Source organism: Poecilia formosa, unplaced genomic scaffold (assembly GCF_000485575.1).
Source record: "Poecilia formosa unplaced genomic scaffold, Poecilia_formosa-5.1.2 Scaffold1070, whole genome shotgun sequence".
NCBI lineage: Eukaryota > Metazoa > Chordata > Actinopteri > Cyprinodontiformes > Poeciliidae > Poecilia > Poecilia formosa.
Window position 1 is genome coordinate 3,398 of NW_006801009.1, and position 18,167 is coordinate 21,564.

At 39.4% G+C, this 18,167-nt stretch overlaps 2 protein-coding genes across 2 annotated transcripts; one reads left to right on the forward strand and one right to left on the reverse strand.

Moving 5' to 3' along the window:
* Window positions 1-651: 651 nt before the first annotated feature.
* Window positions 652-10,957, forward strand: LOC103132462 (Fc receptor-like A). The gene is made up of 6 exons (XM_007544272.2): window positions 652-781; window positions 996-1,031; window positions 7,977-8,240; window positions 8,314-8,559; window positions 9,765-9,920; window positions 10,004-10,957. The coding sequence occupies exons 1-6, from the start codon at window positions 748-750 to the stop codon at window positions 10,006-10,008; spliced, it is 741 nt and encodes a 246-aa protein (XP_007544334.1). The 5' UTR covers window positions 652-747; the 3' UTR covers window positions 10,009-10,957.
* A 2,218-nt stretch (window positions 10,958-13,175) lies between these two features.
* On the reverse strand, window positions 13,176-14,288 carry LOC103132463 (hepatitis A virus cellular receptor 2 homolog). The gene is made up of 4 exons (XM_016667410.1): window positions 13,868-14,288; window positions 13,678-13,697; window positions 13,425-13,626; window positions 13,176-13,391 (listed from the first exon to the last, which is right to left on the reverse strand). The coding sequence occupies exons 1-4, from the start codon at window positions 14,286-14,288 to the stop codon at window positions 13,360-13,362; spliced, it is 675 nt and encodes a 224-aa protein (XP_016522896.1). The 3' UTR covers window positions 13,176-13,359.
* Between the last annotated feature and the right edge of the window lie 3,879 nt (window positions 14,289-18,167).

Genomic DNA, 18,167 nt, shown 5'->3' on the forward strand with positions numbered 1-18,167 from the left:
GCTGCTGAGCTGTGACCACTCACACCTGATAATCATCACCTTGATCCCCAGCTGCTGCTGTATAAGGATGGATCTTCCCCCTGCACGGCGTCAGATTGTTGTGAAACCCTCAGAAGTAACACTTTCAGGCCTGCTGTAGTGACTTGAGCTAACTGCCCAGTAACTAACCTGTCTGTCTCTTCCTTCCGCCTAGTTGCCTCTCCTGTCCCCGATCCTGACCCCCACCACTGGTTTTGGACCTTCCGGCTTCGACCCCCTGTCTGTCTGACCCTGAGATCTGGAATTGCCTGACCCTGATTTGGATTCCCTGGTTCTGACCCTGGCCTGCCTGACCAAGAAACGGTTTATTTTCCTATTAAACGCCAGTTTTTGTATTTACTGTTCAGTCCCTGCATCCATCAGTTCCTGAATGTGTCATGTGTTTCATGACCTCCAGAACAGAAATCTGCTGAGCCAGGTCCAATTTCTTTAAATTCTTAAGTTTTTTTTTTCTGTTTAAAAACTTTAAATAAAGTTAAATATCCAAACTAAACCCAGCTAAAAACAACTTGTTTTTATATATGGTTTTATTTTGAAATCTCTTTGCTTCATGGGCCGTATGAAGCAAAGACCAACAGCCTATATGCTGAAGGTTTTTGCAAAGCCTGCAGCACAGAGGAAACCACAGTGGTGATCTTCACAGAGCAGGGCGGAGGGTTCATTTCAGAAGAAATCATTTCATCGCAGGTTTTAGCGATTACTGTCAGGATGGTGATTAAAACATCCTTACTGTTTCTGTTGGGTGAGTAAGATATGCTGAATAAATCAGGATAAATATTTTATAATGACAAAAAGCTCAATTAAGCAGATTGTTGCCCGTCGTTGGCTTAGAGTGAACAGGAAGTTGTTGGTTAAAGTCGACTAAATGCTCTGAAATCAAACAGACAATCATTTTTGTATTGAGTCAGATGATTTAGTGAATATAAATCTATAACCTGACTGTCTTCTGTCCTCAGCTCTCACCTCACTGCTGCTCTGCTCAACACACCAAGGTCAGTAAATATCAGCAACTATCAAAGAAAGTAAGGAAACGGCCAATAAAAATAAGTTCAGGTCGAGTTTCATGAACTCGGAAGGCTTTAGGGTGATGGACCGGTTTCCTCGGTGATCTACTCTTCATTTGAGTTTATTTTTTCCATACTATAAACATTATTCTATGTTCCATTAATCTCTGGCCTCTTGAGCTTATCATTACTTCTGCCTCTATTGAATTATTTGTCTTAGTATATCCTAGACATTTCTACAGACCAACTAAACATTTTAGCCAGACTGTATTATGGGAAATGTTGGACCTCTGGAGGTTGGCAGCATCAGCAGCAGAGTTGGTCCAGATGACTTTGACATCTGAGGAGCTTGGAGCATGCAGGCAGGCAGTGGGGCAGCTGGGTCTCGGTGGCTGAAGACCCAACAGATGATGATCCAGTCCAGGGGGACTGTAGCTCAGGAGCTGGGGAAGCAGCTCTGCTCTGCATGTAGACATGCTGAGAACCCATAGACAGAACCTGTAGATGTGGAATACTGGTGACTATGAAAAGGTTCTGCAGCCTGGAACCTTTAAGTTCTGCTGCATGTGGCAGAACTGCTGCTGATTCTGCTGCAGCCAACAGAGACACTGCTTGTTCTGGTGGTAATGGATGGGTGGGTGTAGCTGACAGAGGAGCTGCTGCTGCTTCTGTTAGAAAGCTGCTGATTCTTTGTGGTGAGAAACGAGTCCTAAAGCTCTGAGGCACGGGGCCAGCTGAGGATTGAAAAGATGATGGCAAAAATGAGCAACAGATTCCCCAGAGATGCTGTGTGGGCCACAGCCAGGCTTTCCAGAGAGGTTGTGGTGTCCGTGCAATGTTTGAGAGCTCAAGAAGACGAGGTCGAAGGAAATGTAGAAATGGATGAATTTACTGTCCAAGGTTGCTTTTAGGTGAATACTTAATTGAGTGGAAAATAACTATAGATTCAAACCATTTCTTAATGGTTAAAGCCAACCTTTCAAATGGTTCATCTAAAAGCAGCACTGCTGGTCCTGGTGGCTGGACTCTTCTGTCAGGTTGTAGCTTGTGATTGGACCATAATACAGAGGAAGCAGACCACTTTAAATGGATAAAATTAAGTCAACAATGACTTAATTTTTATTTATTTACAAAAAATAAATAAATAAAAATTAAGCATTGAGGCATTGACAGACTGATTGGAGAAAAACTCATCTAATGTGCAGCAGAGCAGGACTCGCTGTCCAGTAGTTTCTCCACCATAAGCTTGGCGTAGCGCATGCGGCTGACCAGCTCCCTGCAGCTCCGAACTCCACCAGTGGAGACGGCTTGTGGGAGTGGTTCTGGTCCAGGACACGAGTTGTCCTGGACCAGAACCACTCTAAACGGGAGTACCTGCCCCTTTTCATTTGAAGACAAAAGTTCCCTTTCTGATTTAATCTTTTTTCATATATAATGTACAGGACAAAATAACATACTGGATTTAAAGTGTCACTGACACAATAAAACCACTTACAGGATTTAAACTATTGTGCTTTCATTCTCTGTACATAAAAGCTTTCAATAATAAATATGTCTCACAGAATACTATAAATGCAGAGAGTTGCTGTTTTCATCTGCAGTAATTGGGTCAAGTGCCATCTTGTGATGTAATCAGGGTAAATCAAGCTGCACACTGAAGCAGAGGAAGTTATGATTGATTTCTGTGAAGATCTGAGTGATCTGCAGTGTAGGAGGAAGAATCTAGAGCAGCGGGGTCCAAAGTGGGTCCTGGAGGCATCCTGCATGTTTTATTCTCTCCCTGGCTTAACACACCTGGATCAGATGATGATCATTAGAGGCCTGAGAGGAACATTGACCTGCTGAGAAGGTGTGTGTAAAACATGTTCTCCCCCTGGTGGTAGAGAACTGAAACATGCAGGATGCCGGGCCTCCAGGACCCACTTTGGGGACCCCTGATCTGGATGGAGTGATGAAAATGAGGGAGATGCTTCTACTGAAAACCTGCAGTATTTATTACTTATTTATTATATTATTTATTGAACCATATTGTTCAGGAACAACAACGACTTCAACATTTGTGGAGAGGAAGGGTCTGACAGTAAAGGGTTAGAGCTGGACATAATAAACAGATCAATGAATATAATAGTTATTCATCTTTAAGTTTGATTTAATTCAAATAATGTAGTTACTTTGCAGTAACTGGTTCAAGTTATGTGTGCATGCCAAGACATCAATCAATCAATCCATCAATCCATCAATCCATCCATCAATCAAATTTTATTTGTTTCACACATTTCAGCATCAAGGCATTTCATAGTGCTCCACATAATTAAAGAAAAAAAATGAAAACAGCATGTGACATTGAATAAACAGTAAGAAAGAGAGATTTTGAGAAAAAAAAAGACAAAGATTAAAAAAGATTTTAAAAAGATAAAAACATACTTTTGTTATGGAATTTAAGCTTCTGTCGTCGCTGGACTCCGCTGTCCATCTAACACAGGTTTTATCCAGGTATTATCCAGGTATTATCCAGGCCCCGTCGCCTGACAAGACAAGGTCTCCAACCTTGCAGCACCAGGCTCCGTAGAAAGAGGAATAAAATAAATTAATAAATAGATAAAAACATCAAAGACATCAAAACCCACTCTAACCCTAATTTAGCCATAAGCAACTCTAACCAGGTGGGTTTTAAGTTGAGATTTAAAGGTGTTTCAGCTGTTTTACAGTTTTCTGGAAGTTTGTTCCAAATCTGTGGTGCATAGAAACTGAATGCTGCTTCTCCTCGTTTGGTTCTGGTTCTGGATGCAGAGCAGAACCAGAACCAGAAGATCTGAGGGGTCTAGACGGTTGGTACAGCAATAACAGATCTTTAATGTATTGTGGTGCTAAACCGTTCAGTGATTTATAAACTAACAGTATTTTAAAGTCTATCCTCTGAGCTACAGGGAGCCAGTGTAGGGACTTTAAAACTGGTGTTATGTCTCCATCTTCCTGGTTTTAGTGAGAACAGCAGCAGCAGCTTCTGGATCAGCTGCAGCTGGAGGATTGATTTATTAGTCAGACCTGTGAACATATGAATATTCTGATTATGACATTCATGAACCAGCCTTCCTTTTCCTCCTATTTCCACATCTTGAGTTTGATTGTCTACTTCTAATTGCTGTATAATATTTCTAAGTTTTAATCTTGTTCACTGGAGGGATTATCAGGCGTCAGCATTCAGTGTACTGTTTTCTGCAGAAAGAAAACAAGCAAATATTCTACCTATTTACAATTAGGCTAATAAAATCATTTACAGCTGGCAGCCGGCTCAGATTCTCTTTGTCCAGTGCAACGCCTGCACAACGGCAGATAACCATCAGCAAGACCATCAACAAGTAAGGGATCAAGTTACAGAGACTGTTTTCATTATTTACCCCAGAAGAGGTAAATAATGAAAACACAGTAGTGGAGGATGTAGAAGAGGAGCAAGTTGGAAAGACTGAGGAGGAAGAAACCCCAGGAGAGGAGCTCAGCAAGGCTGCAGACATACAGGTCCTTCTAAAAAAAATGTGCATATCGCTATAAAGTTCATAATTTTCCATAATGTAATGATAAAAATTAAACTGTCATATATTTTAGATTCATTGCACACTAACTGAAATATTTCAAGTCTTTTATTGTTTTAATACTGATGATTTTGGCAAACAGCTCATGAAAACCCAAAATCCCCAAAATTAGCATATTTCATCTGACCAATAAAAGAAATGTGTTTTAATACCAAAAGAGTTAACCTTCAAATAATTATGTTCAGTTATGCATTCAGTACTTGGTCAGGAATCCTTTTGCAGCCTTCAATGCAGCGTGGAGGCCATCAGCCTGTGGCTCTGCTGAGGTGTTATGGAGCCCAGGATGCTCCGATAGCGGCTTTAAGCTCATCCAGAGTTTTGGGTCTCAACTTTCTCTTCACAATGTCCCACAGATTCTCTCTGGGGTTCAGGTCAGGAGAGTTGGCAGGCCAACAGTAACACCATGGTCAGTAATACCAGTGGTTTTGGCTCTGTGAGCTGAAGGTGGTGCTGAAAAATGAAATTTTCATCTCCATAAAACTTTTCAGCAGATGGAAGCATGAAGTGCTCCAAAATCTTCTGATAGCTGCTGCATTGACCTGTCCTTGATAAAACCCAGTGGACCAACACCAGCAGCTGACATGGCACCCAGACCATCACTGACTGTGGGTACTGGACACTGGACTTCTGGCATTTTGGCATTTCCTTCTCCCCAGTCTTCCTCCAGAGTCTGGCACTTTGATTTCCGAATGACATGCAAAGTTTGCTTTCATCCGAAAAAAGTACTTTGGACCACTGAACAACAGTGGTCCAAAGTGCTGCTTCTCTGTAGCCCAGGTCAGGCGCTTCTGCCGCTGTTTCTGGTTCAAAAGTGGCTTGACCTTTGACCTGGGGAATGCGGCACCTGTAGCCCATTTCCTGCACACGCCTGTGCACAGTGGCTCTGGATGTTTCTACTCCAGACTCAGTCCACTGCTTCCCCCAAGGTCTGGAATCGGCCCTTCTCCACAATCTTCCTCAGGGTCCGGTCACCTCTTCTCGTTGTGCAGCGTTTTCTGCCACACTTTTTCCTTCCGACTGACTTCCTACTGAGGTGCCTTGATATAACACTCTGCAAACAGCTGATTTGTTCAGAAATTTCTTTCTGTTTCTCACCCTCTTGCTTGAGGATGTCAGTGATGGCCTTCTGGACAGCAGTCAGGTCAGCAGTCTGACCCATGATTGCGGTTCTGAGTAATGAACCAGGCTGGGAGTTTTTAAAGGCCTCAGGAATCTTTTTCAGGTGTTTAGAGTTACTTTGTTGATTCAGATGATTATTTTTATTGCTCGTTCAGAGAACCTTTTCATAATATTCTAATTTTTTGAGAATGCCCTGTATGTGTACAGTTGGAAGTGGCTGTTTTCTCTCATTTAATATTCATGAATTGTTTGATTCAAGCATTTCAAGTTGCATGTAAACAGGTGAAGAAATTTATCACATTTTAAATAAAAATTGGATATTTAAAATATTTCAGGTAATATTTTAAATATCCACTGAAAGATTATATTTTTAAATAAATATTTTATGTGATTAAGGTAAACATTTATAGAATCAGACATTTTGCAGTAAACATTTAATGTAACAAGCAAACCAGATGAAAGAGCCCATCTTTAAACATTTAATGTGTAATTAAACAATAAAGGTGACAAATAAATTTTATGAAATAGATTACACTTTAATAAATATTTGTTGTATTTAACATATTCCAGGTAAGTGAACATGTAATGAAATAGATCCTGTCCTAGAATTTTATGCAATTGAACATTACGGGTAACAAATGTGATCATCTGAGGTAATACATTTTATGAACATTTTTTAAAATATTTTTTTATATCATTTTGGTTAAAAATAAAAAAGGGGTCAAAATGGAATAAAATATGCCTCATCTATGTAGTTTAGTAGACAAATTTAACAGATTTTAAGTTAAAAGGTCACATGACCTGGAAGATATTGAAGAAAAACTACAGAAATAGCTAAAAAATGTTGAAATGTAATAAAGATGAGTGTGCCTCCTCTGTAGAGTCTAGTACAGGGCTGTCCAAAGTGGGTCCTGGAGGCCCCACATCCTGCATGTTTTATTCTCTCCCTGGTTTAACACACCTGCATCAAATGATGCTCATTAGAGGCCTAAGAGGAACATTGACCTGCTGAGGAGGTTGTTGCCATGGAGAGAATAAAACCTGCAGGATGTCTCCAGGACCCACTTTGGACACCCCGAGTCTAGTAGAACAATTTCACACAAATTTTGAGTTAATTGCACACGATTTGGAAGCTATTGAAGAAAGCATTTAATATTATTTAACCTGTCATTCACAGGTTGTCATTCACAATGACAGGGGTGTCAAACTCCAGTCTTCAAGGGCCGCTGTCCTGCTGAGCATTCACAGTTTGAATCTGCACAGCTCTGTGCTATGCTAACTGCAGAATAGCACAGCGCGAGGGGGAGGAAGGATGAGCAGCACCACATGAGATTGTGATTGACAGCACTAAAACTCTCCTGCCACTGACTGGTTGTTTCTAGAGAACCCTGGGAGAAAGCAGAGGAAATAGATTTTTCACAGATTACCTCTCATACCATAATGTCACAACGTAATGACAGTTTTAACAAATATGTGAAAAAAATATTTATAAAGTGACATACTGCAGCTTTAATTTCACTCAGGATAGAACTGATCAGACGTGGGTTAGAGCTGCTGACTGACTGACTCAGCTGTTAAGAGGTAAAAGGGACAAGTTAAATATTTGAATATGTTGGTAATTTTTTTCCTTAATTCATTAAATGCTAGTGAAATGGAGGCAAACAGTAATCTGTAGCTAAGCTAATTATGCTAAATGGTTGATAATCTCACACAGTCTACTCACCTCTCTTGGAGAAAAACTGGGTTATAAATTAACACTCTTACCTTTTTCTCTCTCCCTCTCTTTATTTTGAAAACCTGACATTCTTATTCTAGGCAGCATAGTATCTCCCACTGTCTGCTGCTAACAGCGTCACTCTGAAGCTCCAAGCACAAACAAACCATTTAACGCAGACAGGGGGGTTCAGGGCAAATATTGATGTGTGTTTTATGATCTGGGAGTGGGAACATTACATTTTTACTGCTAAAAACAATGTTTTAAAATACAATATGATTAATTTTGTAATTGACAGGACCCTGTTTAATTAAATTCCTATGAATGAAAACATAAATAAATAAATTGCCCCCCCTTTTGGCCAGGGCCCTTGGATCAAAGATCCAAGGGCCCTGGCCAAAGGTGAATAATGCAATCTCCATTTGCAGACAGCTTGGGTGTTCCATCCACTGGGACTTCATGCAATATATTTTTTTAAATTAAATATATGTTCTCCTGCTTTTGTCCCAGTTCGTCTGACTGTGAGTCCCAGCAGATCTCAGTTGATTCGAGGAGAATCAGTGACTCTGATCTGTGAGGATGAAAACAGCTCTGATGGATGGACTGTGAAGAGAAACACAACCAGAGGAACCAGGACTGAATGTGGAAAAGGATGGGGGAAACCAGCTGGTTCCTCCTGCAGCATCAGCTATATTTTGGAAAAGTATACTGGTGTGTACTGGTGTGAGTCCAAAGAGGGATCATCCTCCAGCAGCAGCATGAACCTCACTGTTGGTAAGATCAGACTGTGGAGTTAGTGTTGCTGTGTGGAAATGGATGAAATGCTGTAGTTTGTCTCTGTGTTGAGGTGGATCAGTGATCCTGCAGAGTCCTGTCCTCCCTGTGATGGAGGGAGATGACGTCACTCTGAGCTGCAGAGCAAAGAGTCCAGCCCACAACCTCCCAGCTGCTTTCTATAAAGATGGCTCCTTCATTGGTCATGGAACTACTGGGAACCTGACCCTGAACCTGGTGAAGAAATCTGATGAAGGCCTCTATAAGTGCAACATCATTGATCAGGGAGAGTCTCCATCCAGCTGGATCTCTGTCTCAGGTCAGCCACACACACCTGTATGTACCCATCTCTCCATTATGTATACCCACTGGTCCTTGTAGGGTCCTGGTGAAGCTTACAAACCTACAGAGGGGTAATCTTAGGTGAGAAATTATTGGAAATAACTCAGAAATGAACTGTGCCTTCACGAGGAGACCTATGGCTTAAGAGCAGGAAAAGAAATGCCTCACAAACTCAACATCCTGTTTGTGGGATAATCTACCATAATCTGTGGTGGATTATCTTAACTGTCTGTGAATTCAGAAAGGTTGCTGAAGCTATTATCCTGTTCAGTTGCCTATTTCAACAACACTACATGGTGAGTGAGAGGTGCAGCTGAAACCAGATATTTACATACAGCGAATAAAAAGAACCAAACTACGTTTCACTGTCTGAAACTTTTCTTGTTTTAGATTTGTTAAAATTACCTAAATCAGTTCTATTTGATAAATTCCAGAAAACATTTGCTTGCTGTTTAAAGTTTACATATAGTGTATCACAAAAGTGAGTACACCCCTCACACTTGTATTATGCCAAATGGATGAGGGATAATAAAAGCTGTAAGATGGGTAGTGAACTAACAGAGTCTAACAGAGTGTGTTCCATGGCTGTTACTAGTGAATTTCTTTTAAAGTAAACGGTAAACACAAGAAGCCATTAAGGCAGGGGTCCCCAAACTTTTTCCTGCGAGGGCCACATAGCTGTTCCTTTCTCTGGTCGGGGGCCGGTCTTAGGTTTTGGAGAAAGAAACCTTAGAAAATTCTTATCGACGGGGATTGGGGGGGGTGGAAGAAGGGCTGTTCTGTCTTTGAAACTGTCGAGGGGGAGGGGGTGACGACACATTCGCGCTTTTAGATAGATTTTTACCCAGAATGCAAATGGAAAAAACCGTGAGTGAAACGGTGACTGGGACTGACTGGTATATATTCCATTGAGGGAAAGTAAGTTTCACATTTGCTCAAGAGCTCCCCCTGGTGGTTGAAGAAAAATCCACATATAAACCAGAAAATACAATATATGAAAAAAAAACACTGAATGCTCTCTGGCATGAGGAGGCGGGACTAAATGACGTGGCCCGCGGGCCGTAGCTTGGGGACCCCTGCATTAAGGTCTAAATAGATCAGTTGATCAGGGGAGCAAAATGAGTCAGCAAGAGGTTTTTCTTCCAGTTTTAGGGTCAAAATTAAATGTATTTTTTTCTCCAGATAAACTTAAAGTAGCCCTTCCCACCTCCAAAGCTCCGCCTCCTGCATCAGACCCCGTGCAGCTCGTGTTCACAGTGACGCGCCGCCTGCTGGTCTTCTGTCCATACCTCATCTCTACGCTCCTCTTTGTGTCTTTTTATCAGCACAGATCCCAAGGTAATAAACTTAAAGCACATAAACCCACAAACTGATGATGAAAGATAGAAACCATTTTGTTAACACTTTCCTTTCTACTGCAGGATGAAACTATTGTCTCCAGGAGAAAGCAAGGATTTCAAAGTGTCTCCAAAGAACCATGACACCATCAATTTTCTTTTATTATTATTATTATTTGTATTCTCACCATATTCACTTCACTGAGCCACCTGATATCTCAGTAATAAATAACAGCATAGATGAGTGTCATGATTTTGAAGATGAGTAGAAACCAAATGCAACAGGCAGATTCAACAAATTAATGAAGACATTCAACAAATAAAAACTTAAACTGGGATTTTCCGGATATTTTATGCCTTCCTTAGTTTTCACAAAACATGTAACATAAGTTACCATGGAGATTTACTCTGTGCAGCCAGCCTGCTCCAGACCAGCCTAACTTTTCTTTTCTGTTTGTTTTGGTATTTTTTTTATCACCCTGCATTAAAATGCCACTGATCAATCTTGGTATAATTATCTAAACATTGTGATGGTAGAATATTTGATCAATATGTGGGTATTATTCCTGTTTGCTTGTGTTTCGTTAGACCGCTGATCTAGTTTGACAGAAAGGCCTTTAATAGACCACTTCAGTGATGAGGGGATTAGACTAATGGGTCATAAAGTAATAAATGTACAGAATAGTAAACAAATCAAGATATATAAGTTATGTTTAAACAAATGCACAACTTCAGTCACATAAACATACCTCGTCTGTATGAAAGGGTCTGATAATAAGATAAATTTTATAAATTTTGTTACAATTTTTTGTCTTTACCATTAAGATGCCTTTCTGCCAACAGCTGGACAGGAAATTTCCCTTCAAAATAAAAGCATCAAAACTCAAACAGGAAGTTTATTATCAGGTTCAAACAATTTAAAGCACTTTGACACAAACACAAAGAAGAGAGAGACAAGTGATTAGATTTACTCATGAGGAGAGAACCATCAGTTACAGTCTCCACCTCGCTCTGAGGCTCTCACCCCCCGCTGCACCTTTTATTACAAATGGGTGTTCCCTATTTACAAAGTTTGCAAACTGCTAAGAGGAGGAGGGGACAAATAAAAACTCAGCTTGCAAACATGCTCAACCCCCCCATCTTCTCAGAAAGCCTTAAGCTTTGGTCCTGCTTCTCTGGGTCACAACCTTTACCCTGTACCTGTTTCTTCCATCAGGTAAACTCTCAGTCTGCCTGCACTTTGGCTCAAAAGAGTCTGACTTCCTGCTTTTATGACTCTTGCAACACATTCGTTACAGCACAAGTTAGAGGCAAACAGAAGAATGATATAGGTTTTAAAGACGAATGTGATAAATGTAAAAAATATTATTCATAACCTAACGTTTCTCAAAACTAATCAAGGGTCAAAGTCATTAGTACAAGTCATTTGTATACTGGAGTCAACCTTTACCAGATATTACAACATGTTCTCATATTTAATCTTAACCTGTTGCCATGGTTAATGTGTATAAATATTGATCAGATGTGGAACAAAGATCAGATGAATGAATCTGCTGTCAGATTAACATGTTTCATCATAGATTTTCACTGCTCATTGTAAATTTAAAGCTTTTTATTGGAGCAAATGATAGGTATGTTAATGATGTTTTTTTTAGTTAATGATGGTTTGGAAATGTATATTTTGAGCAAATTATGGATTCAGTCGATCCGCTACCATTTGGTATTGTAGTAGCAGTTTTTTTCTTGATCTGCTTTCATTCCTTATAATCCTCCAATAAAAGATATTGTTTATTTGGTGTGAGGTACGACGTGCGCAATGTCTCTTCTGTATCATCAGTGAATCTGTGATTGGTCCCTTTGGTCTGCTGAATACATTTGTTGATGCTCATTTACCTGAATTACAATTCAGGACAATTAAGTTTTCAACTTTTACCAGTTTAACAAAAATATTCTGATGTACTTATCAAAGAGTCAATAAGTGAACTTCACCTTTCATTATTCATCATCAGAGAAGAGATGATGAATAAAAGAATGGAAACTAAACTACAAAAGTTGGATTTGTTTAGAAATGTATTCAAAAAAAGCATAAAAAGTCTCATCAGCAAAGATGAAAATGCAACAAACTCAAATTATTCCAGCTGCCATATTCAGACTGCTGTTTTATTCTGCAACATGAGTAAAACAGAAAAATGCAGAATATTATGGAGCTTGTATTAAAGCCTTCATGGCCATGTTATTTTGCTTACAAGCTAAAGCAATATGTGTTGCAGCCTGGTGAAAACCAGCTGCTTTATTTGCTTCATTACAATATGAAGCTTACTGGAAATGACCTTTGCTGTAAACAACCATCCTCCACTGCAAAGGAAGAAGATCTGGGCTGAATGAGGTGGCTGTTAATGTTAATTTAGTATTTTGAAGCTTGACCAACATTGACTGAACGACTTCCTTCACTTCCTCGCTGCCATCATTTAAACTACAGCAAACTGCAAACATGAAACAACAGAAAGTTAATGTCATTGTTCACATCATCTTCTGTTTGCTGGTTGAAATTCTACTGGAGGGAATCCAAATCATTCTCTCTCTCTTTCAGAGTAAAAGTTCAAGTTTGACTTTATTGAACATAGTGTAATAAAATGATAAACAAAGGTCTATACAAGCAAACTTATTTTAAAACAAAAGCAAACAAAGCTAAAGAAGAACAGCAGTTTAGTGCATTTACCTGTTCAAAGGAGCTGGTGAGGGGATTACCCATCATGCCTACTGGGGTTGCTGCAGTTGGTCAGGTCAAAGTTCAGCAACAGTTCGACTGAATGACCAGATTATTCCATCAGTGGATTTTTTTCTTCCCTGATGGAAGGGCCATTTTACAAAATGACAAAGTCGGGATTGTGAAAGTGTTCAGGGAAGGTGAGACATCATTTTCAGACATGGACTGGTCACCACAGAGTCCAGACTTTAACTCCATTGAGAACCTCTGGGATGAGCTGCAGATCTGCTGCACACTCAGAACTGAGTGACTCCATATTTATTTCCCTGTACTTGGTCAGTAAAAGTATCATTCACTGACTTCCACAATGTTTTCTCTTCATTTCTTTGAGTGTTCCTGAAAGACAACAAGATGCACTTTGGAATGACCTTATTGTACCATGGTTTTGATCCGAGTTTGTTTTACAGCAGGAAATGTCTGAATGAGCGCTCATCCAAGGTGATGCTTTATGCCAGGGGTTGTAAAAGCTAAAGGCGGTTCAATGAAATATTAGTGTGACCTTCTTTTGGTGGTAACTTTGATGAAGGAACAGACGCCATCAAAAGATTGACATTTACAATAAAACCTTAAAAAGAAGCTGCAGGTCTTTTCACGGATTGTTTCTGACATTCAGTTCATTCTCTGCTGTAAAAAGATCGGATGAAAACAGGTGAAGTGAATCTTCAGCTGAACTTCAGTGATGAAAGTTTGTTCTGCAGTAAAAATGTCTAAATGTTCACATTTCAGGTTCTTGATGGTTTTCAACATTCATAGCCTGAAGTTCTGCTTCTGCTGCAGGAGGCTGGTTCTGTTCCTGTGGTGAACGTCTCAGTTTTTTACAGAGCAGAAAACCTGAAACAGCAAATAGAGCCAGAACAAGGAGTCCAACTGGGAGACCAACTGTCAGTCCAGTGTTGGTCCCTCCATCCTTTGGTTGTCCTTCCTCATTCCCTCCATCCTTTTGTCCTTCCTCGTTCCCTCTGTCCTTTTGTCCTTCCTCGTTCCCTCTGTCCTTTTGTCCTTCCTTGTTTCCTGTAAACAGAACCAGGAGTTAGTCTGATCTGCTGAATATCATCACCTGCTGATCTCAGACCAGCTGATTTCTACTGATACAACAGAAAACCAAACATCTGATCTGACATGTTTCTCTCTCACATTAATAACCATGAAGCAGCTGCAGGTTCTGATCCAGTCAGACTCACCTGGAGCAGAAACAACCAGGTTGATGATGCAGATGATGGGCTCATTCTTCAGGTGAGATCTCTTTCTGCGTCTAACTTCTGTCTGATTCACTCTACATTCATATGTTCCAGTATCATCAGTCGTCACATTCTTCAGAACCAAAGACACGTCTCCATTCTTAATCTCTCTGTCCTGTAGATCCACTCGGTTCTTATAAGCTGGATTCTGACCCTCATCATCAAACTGATCATCTTGATACAGAGCAACATGATCATTTCCCTCCAGATCACATCTTCTCCACTCTACAATGATGACAGGTTTTTTCTCAGGAGCTTCACATGGCAGGATGGCGTTTTCTCCAGGTTCAGCTCTGATCGTCTGTCCTGCAGTGGAGGAAACAACACAGAGGTCAGAGGTCAGAGAGGAACCCTGATGAGGCATCAAGGACAGGACACTGGCCAGTCAGAGTGCAACTGCATTTCATGATAGACAATTATCATTTTCAACCAGAAGAGGGCGCTCAGAGATCTCATTTTGATTTAAATGCTGCAAGAAGAACTCACCTTTTTGTTTTCAATCTGGAGTGTAAAATATATTGGAGTCGGTGGACCAATGAGAAACTAGATCACTGTTTAGTTCTAGCTTAATGAACCATTAGTTGCCTACACTCAGATGGTGTCTTTGAAAGTGTAATCTATCATTTATTATAGCTGCTGCAGAAATTTAAGAAGGTTCAAAAATAGTTAATTATCTCGACAGCAAACATTAGATACATTAGAAGGCATGCCATGAAAAAGTGTTTTCTATCCTAGCATCTCATATATAAACAACTCTACTGGGTTTAACTGGAACTGTGTCCTTGTCAGACTGTCCCAGGGCAGCTGTGGCTACTACCCAGTAGCTTGTCATCACTAGCATGTGAATGGGAATGACTGATTTCATTGGAAAGCGCCTTTGAGTGTCCTAATAAAGTTCTATGTAAGTCTGATCATGTCTAAGACAAGTTTCTCTCTCATGGGAGACAAATAAATGATCTTATGTCATTTCAGGCCACAACAGCTTGGAGTTTGATGAGACGGAGCAGATACACTGAAAATCTACAGATAAACTGAACTAAACTCTGTGTTAAAGAAAAAGTAAGTTAAGGGCAGTAGAAGCTCGTTTAGTGGCTTCCTCCATAGAAACACAGTTAAACAGGTAAACATGTTGTAAAGACTGCACCATAGTAGGAACACATGCTAATCGTAGCACAAATTCAGCTAATAGCTTGTGCCACAAAGAGAAACAGGGTTGAACATTAAATGACAGGCCAGATGCATCATCTGTTGAGGACAAATGTTAAGTTACTGGCAGCAGAGATACTGGTTGAGGAACAGACTTTGCTCATGATAAAGTTGCCAAATCCTCTTTGCCACAGCAAAACTTCTTACCCGTACATTATGCAGTTGTGACTGCATTACCGCTAATTGATTCAATTTGTATGCAGACCCAAATACTGATGGCAAAAACAGAGGAAAAACATTGTGCTTAAATAAATCTCAGCAGTGAGATACAGTGTCAATGAAAAATATCCAGCCTTGGATGTTTTAATGTTTTATTGCTTTTACAAACTATGTCATCAACAAAATTTGGCATTTTTGACAAAAAATAAAAAATCACAACGTAAAGATTTTAATGTTAAAGGAAAATCAGATTTTCATATTTAACATCAAATAATTGATTGCATAAATATTCAGTCCCTTAGATAAAGCTAATCAAGTTTATTTGTACATCACATTTCAGCACTTTATGATGTAAAGACCAAGAGCACCATTACACTACACTTTCTACTAGCTGTATCATGTGATCTGGATGAACCTGCATCGTGATTCGCCCATATGGAGGAGGCGGGGTCTCAGAAAGTGCCTGAAGATGACTCAACAACAGCAAGCAGTTTCCTGTGTACAGGAGCTCCATTGGGACAAAGTAGATTTTTTTTGTTTTTTTTACATAATTTTTTTTACATAATTTTTTTTTACATAATAAAAATACAAAGTCATAAAACACACAATCAACAATTGGACGATTACATTTTGCCATTGTTACACGTCATATTGGTTAATGTTTCATTTCTAATGTTTTAAACGTGGTTCTAACCAGGTTGGTTTTCAGTCTTGATTTAAGGCACTCAGGGTTTCAGCTGTTTGTCAAAACGAGTTAGTTTGCTAACAACATGTTATTTATTAGCTTTAATCTCCTGGTAAATAACTTATTTAGCTTCTATAAACCCAAATTCGTGCTGGAGTTGTACGTTAATGTTGAGTCGCTGTCGGAGGCTGGATTCAGACGTAGGTCAAACGACTCGCTCTGATCTACAGAAACTTCGTGTTCGTGTCTGTTGGTGTCCAGACACGAAGCATGAGGGGGACAGTAACAGCTCACGGTGACTGTATGGCTGGATAGATTATATTTAATTCATTTAGCTTTTTTATTATTATTTTTTAGCAAGAAAGTTCCTCTGAATAAACGTCATATTTTCTGTCCGTGACTGAGCTAACAACATTAGCATTCTGAGGACAACCAAGATAGGGCATGAAAATAATATATCTTTCCTTACCTATGAATGCTTGGCTTTCTAAGTAACTAAAATAAAACATCTGAAAATACAATTTAAACGATGCGATTGTTACTTATTAGAAGGTGGTGCTGCATTGTTAGTTTCTGTACCTTGTGTTATTCGCTGTAGATCCACTTTTCTCCTATTTTTTATGTAAGTGTTTTAAAATTAACTCCCTTTTGATCAACTTCAAAACATGAAAATAACGTTTATCTTTCTCTCTATTAGAACGGCTGGAGCAACAGTAAAGGACTCAGACTAGACATTTTGATGCTGGATCAACAGAAATAAATGGGTTGAATTTACTTCTGGCCCTCCATCTGGATTGACGTCGGTGCTACATCACCTGAAACCCATAGATGAGGGAGAAACTGTGTCGACATGTTTGTGGATTTTGTTGAATGGAGAAACTTTGTGTTCCTGGCTTTGTGTTGGTTTTTGGCTCGTATTTGAATACCAGTATGGATCAACAGGGGAAGAGGAAGTTTTCTCTTTTGATTTTATGACAGAGACTAAGGAAAATAATTATTCCGATCTCGTTTCCACTTTTGATCATTTTCCTTTTGGATTATTCCAATAGATATAGAATATTTGAATTAGTTTGCAGGGATTATCTTTTATTATATTGTAGATGAATGTAGGATTGGCTCCCAGGTTTTGTCTTACTGTAACTGGAGCTCTTCCCGATGCTGAAGCATCATCACCTGGCATGAAGGGGAGGAACCGATTAACACTCTGTTATAAACCCTGGTGTTTCCAGAAAGCAGGCGATTGAACTGGATCTTCATCTCAACCATCTGATTGCAGTTCTGGTTTGTCATCATTTGTGTTTATTTGTATTTTAATGTTCTTTCAAATCACTCCATCCATGTAATTACAATGAAATGGTTTGTAAACGGCCTAAAGTTGTTACAGCGGCTGATGTTTCGAAACAAAAACATGTGAATGAGCCTTGTTCTGTTTCCAGTCTTTATTGAATTTGTCTGCTATGACTTTTTAAATCCAGCAGGTGTCACTGCAAGTGACACAGCAACATAGTCCCGACACAGATTGGGAAATGTGTCATACAACCAATGATCACTGGATACATAACCAGCAATAAAAACAGCAGTTAAAGAAGGAATGCTTTAATCAATCAATCAATCAATCAATCAATCAATCAATCAATCAATCAATCAATCAATCAATCAATCAATCAATCAATCAAATTTTATTTGTATAGCACATTTCAGCAGCAAGGCATTTCAAAGTGCTTTAAAATAAAAACAGCATGTGACATTGAAAAAAAAAACAGTGAGAAAAAGACATTTTGAAAAAGATTAAAAAAGATAAAAATATTAAAACCCCTTTTAGGACTTCAGTTAAATGTCGTTTACCTAGGGCTCCAACCCTCTGGGACTTTAGTCCAAAACACCGTTTGACAAGGACTCCAACCTCTAGGTTTTTAGTTGAAACGCCGTCAACTGAGACTCTAAACCCCGTAGGACTTTAGTTAAACGTTGTTTAACTGGGATGTTTTCCGGGGGGCTTTATATCATTAAAACGTAGACAGTGAGAAAGAGAAATAAAAATAAATTATTAATAGATAAAAAGTAAAGATAAAAACATCAAAAACATTAAAAACATCAAAGACATCAAACCCACTCTAACCCTAATTTAGCCATAAGCAACTCTAACCAGGTGGGTTTTAAGTTGAGATTTAAAGGCTCTCAGTGTTTCAGCTG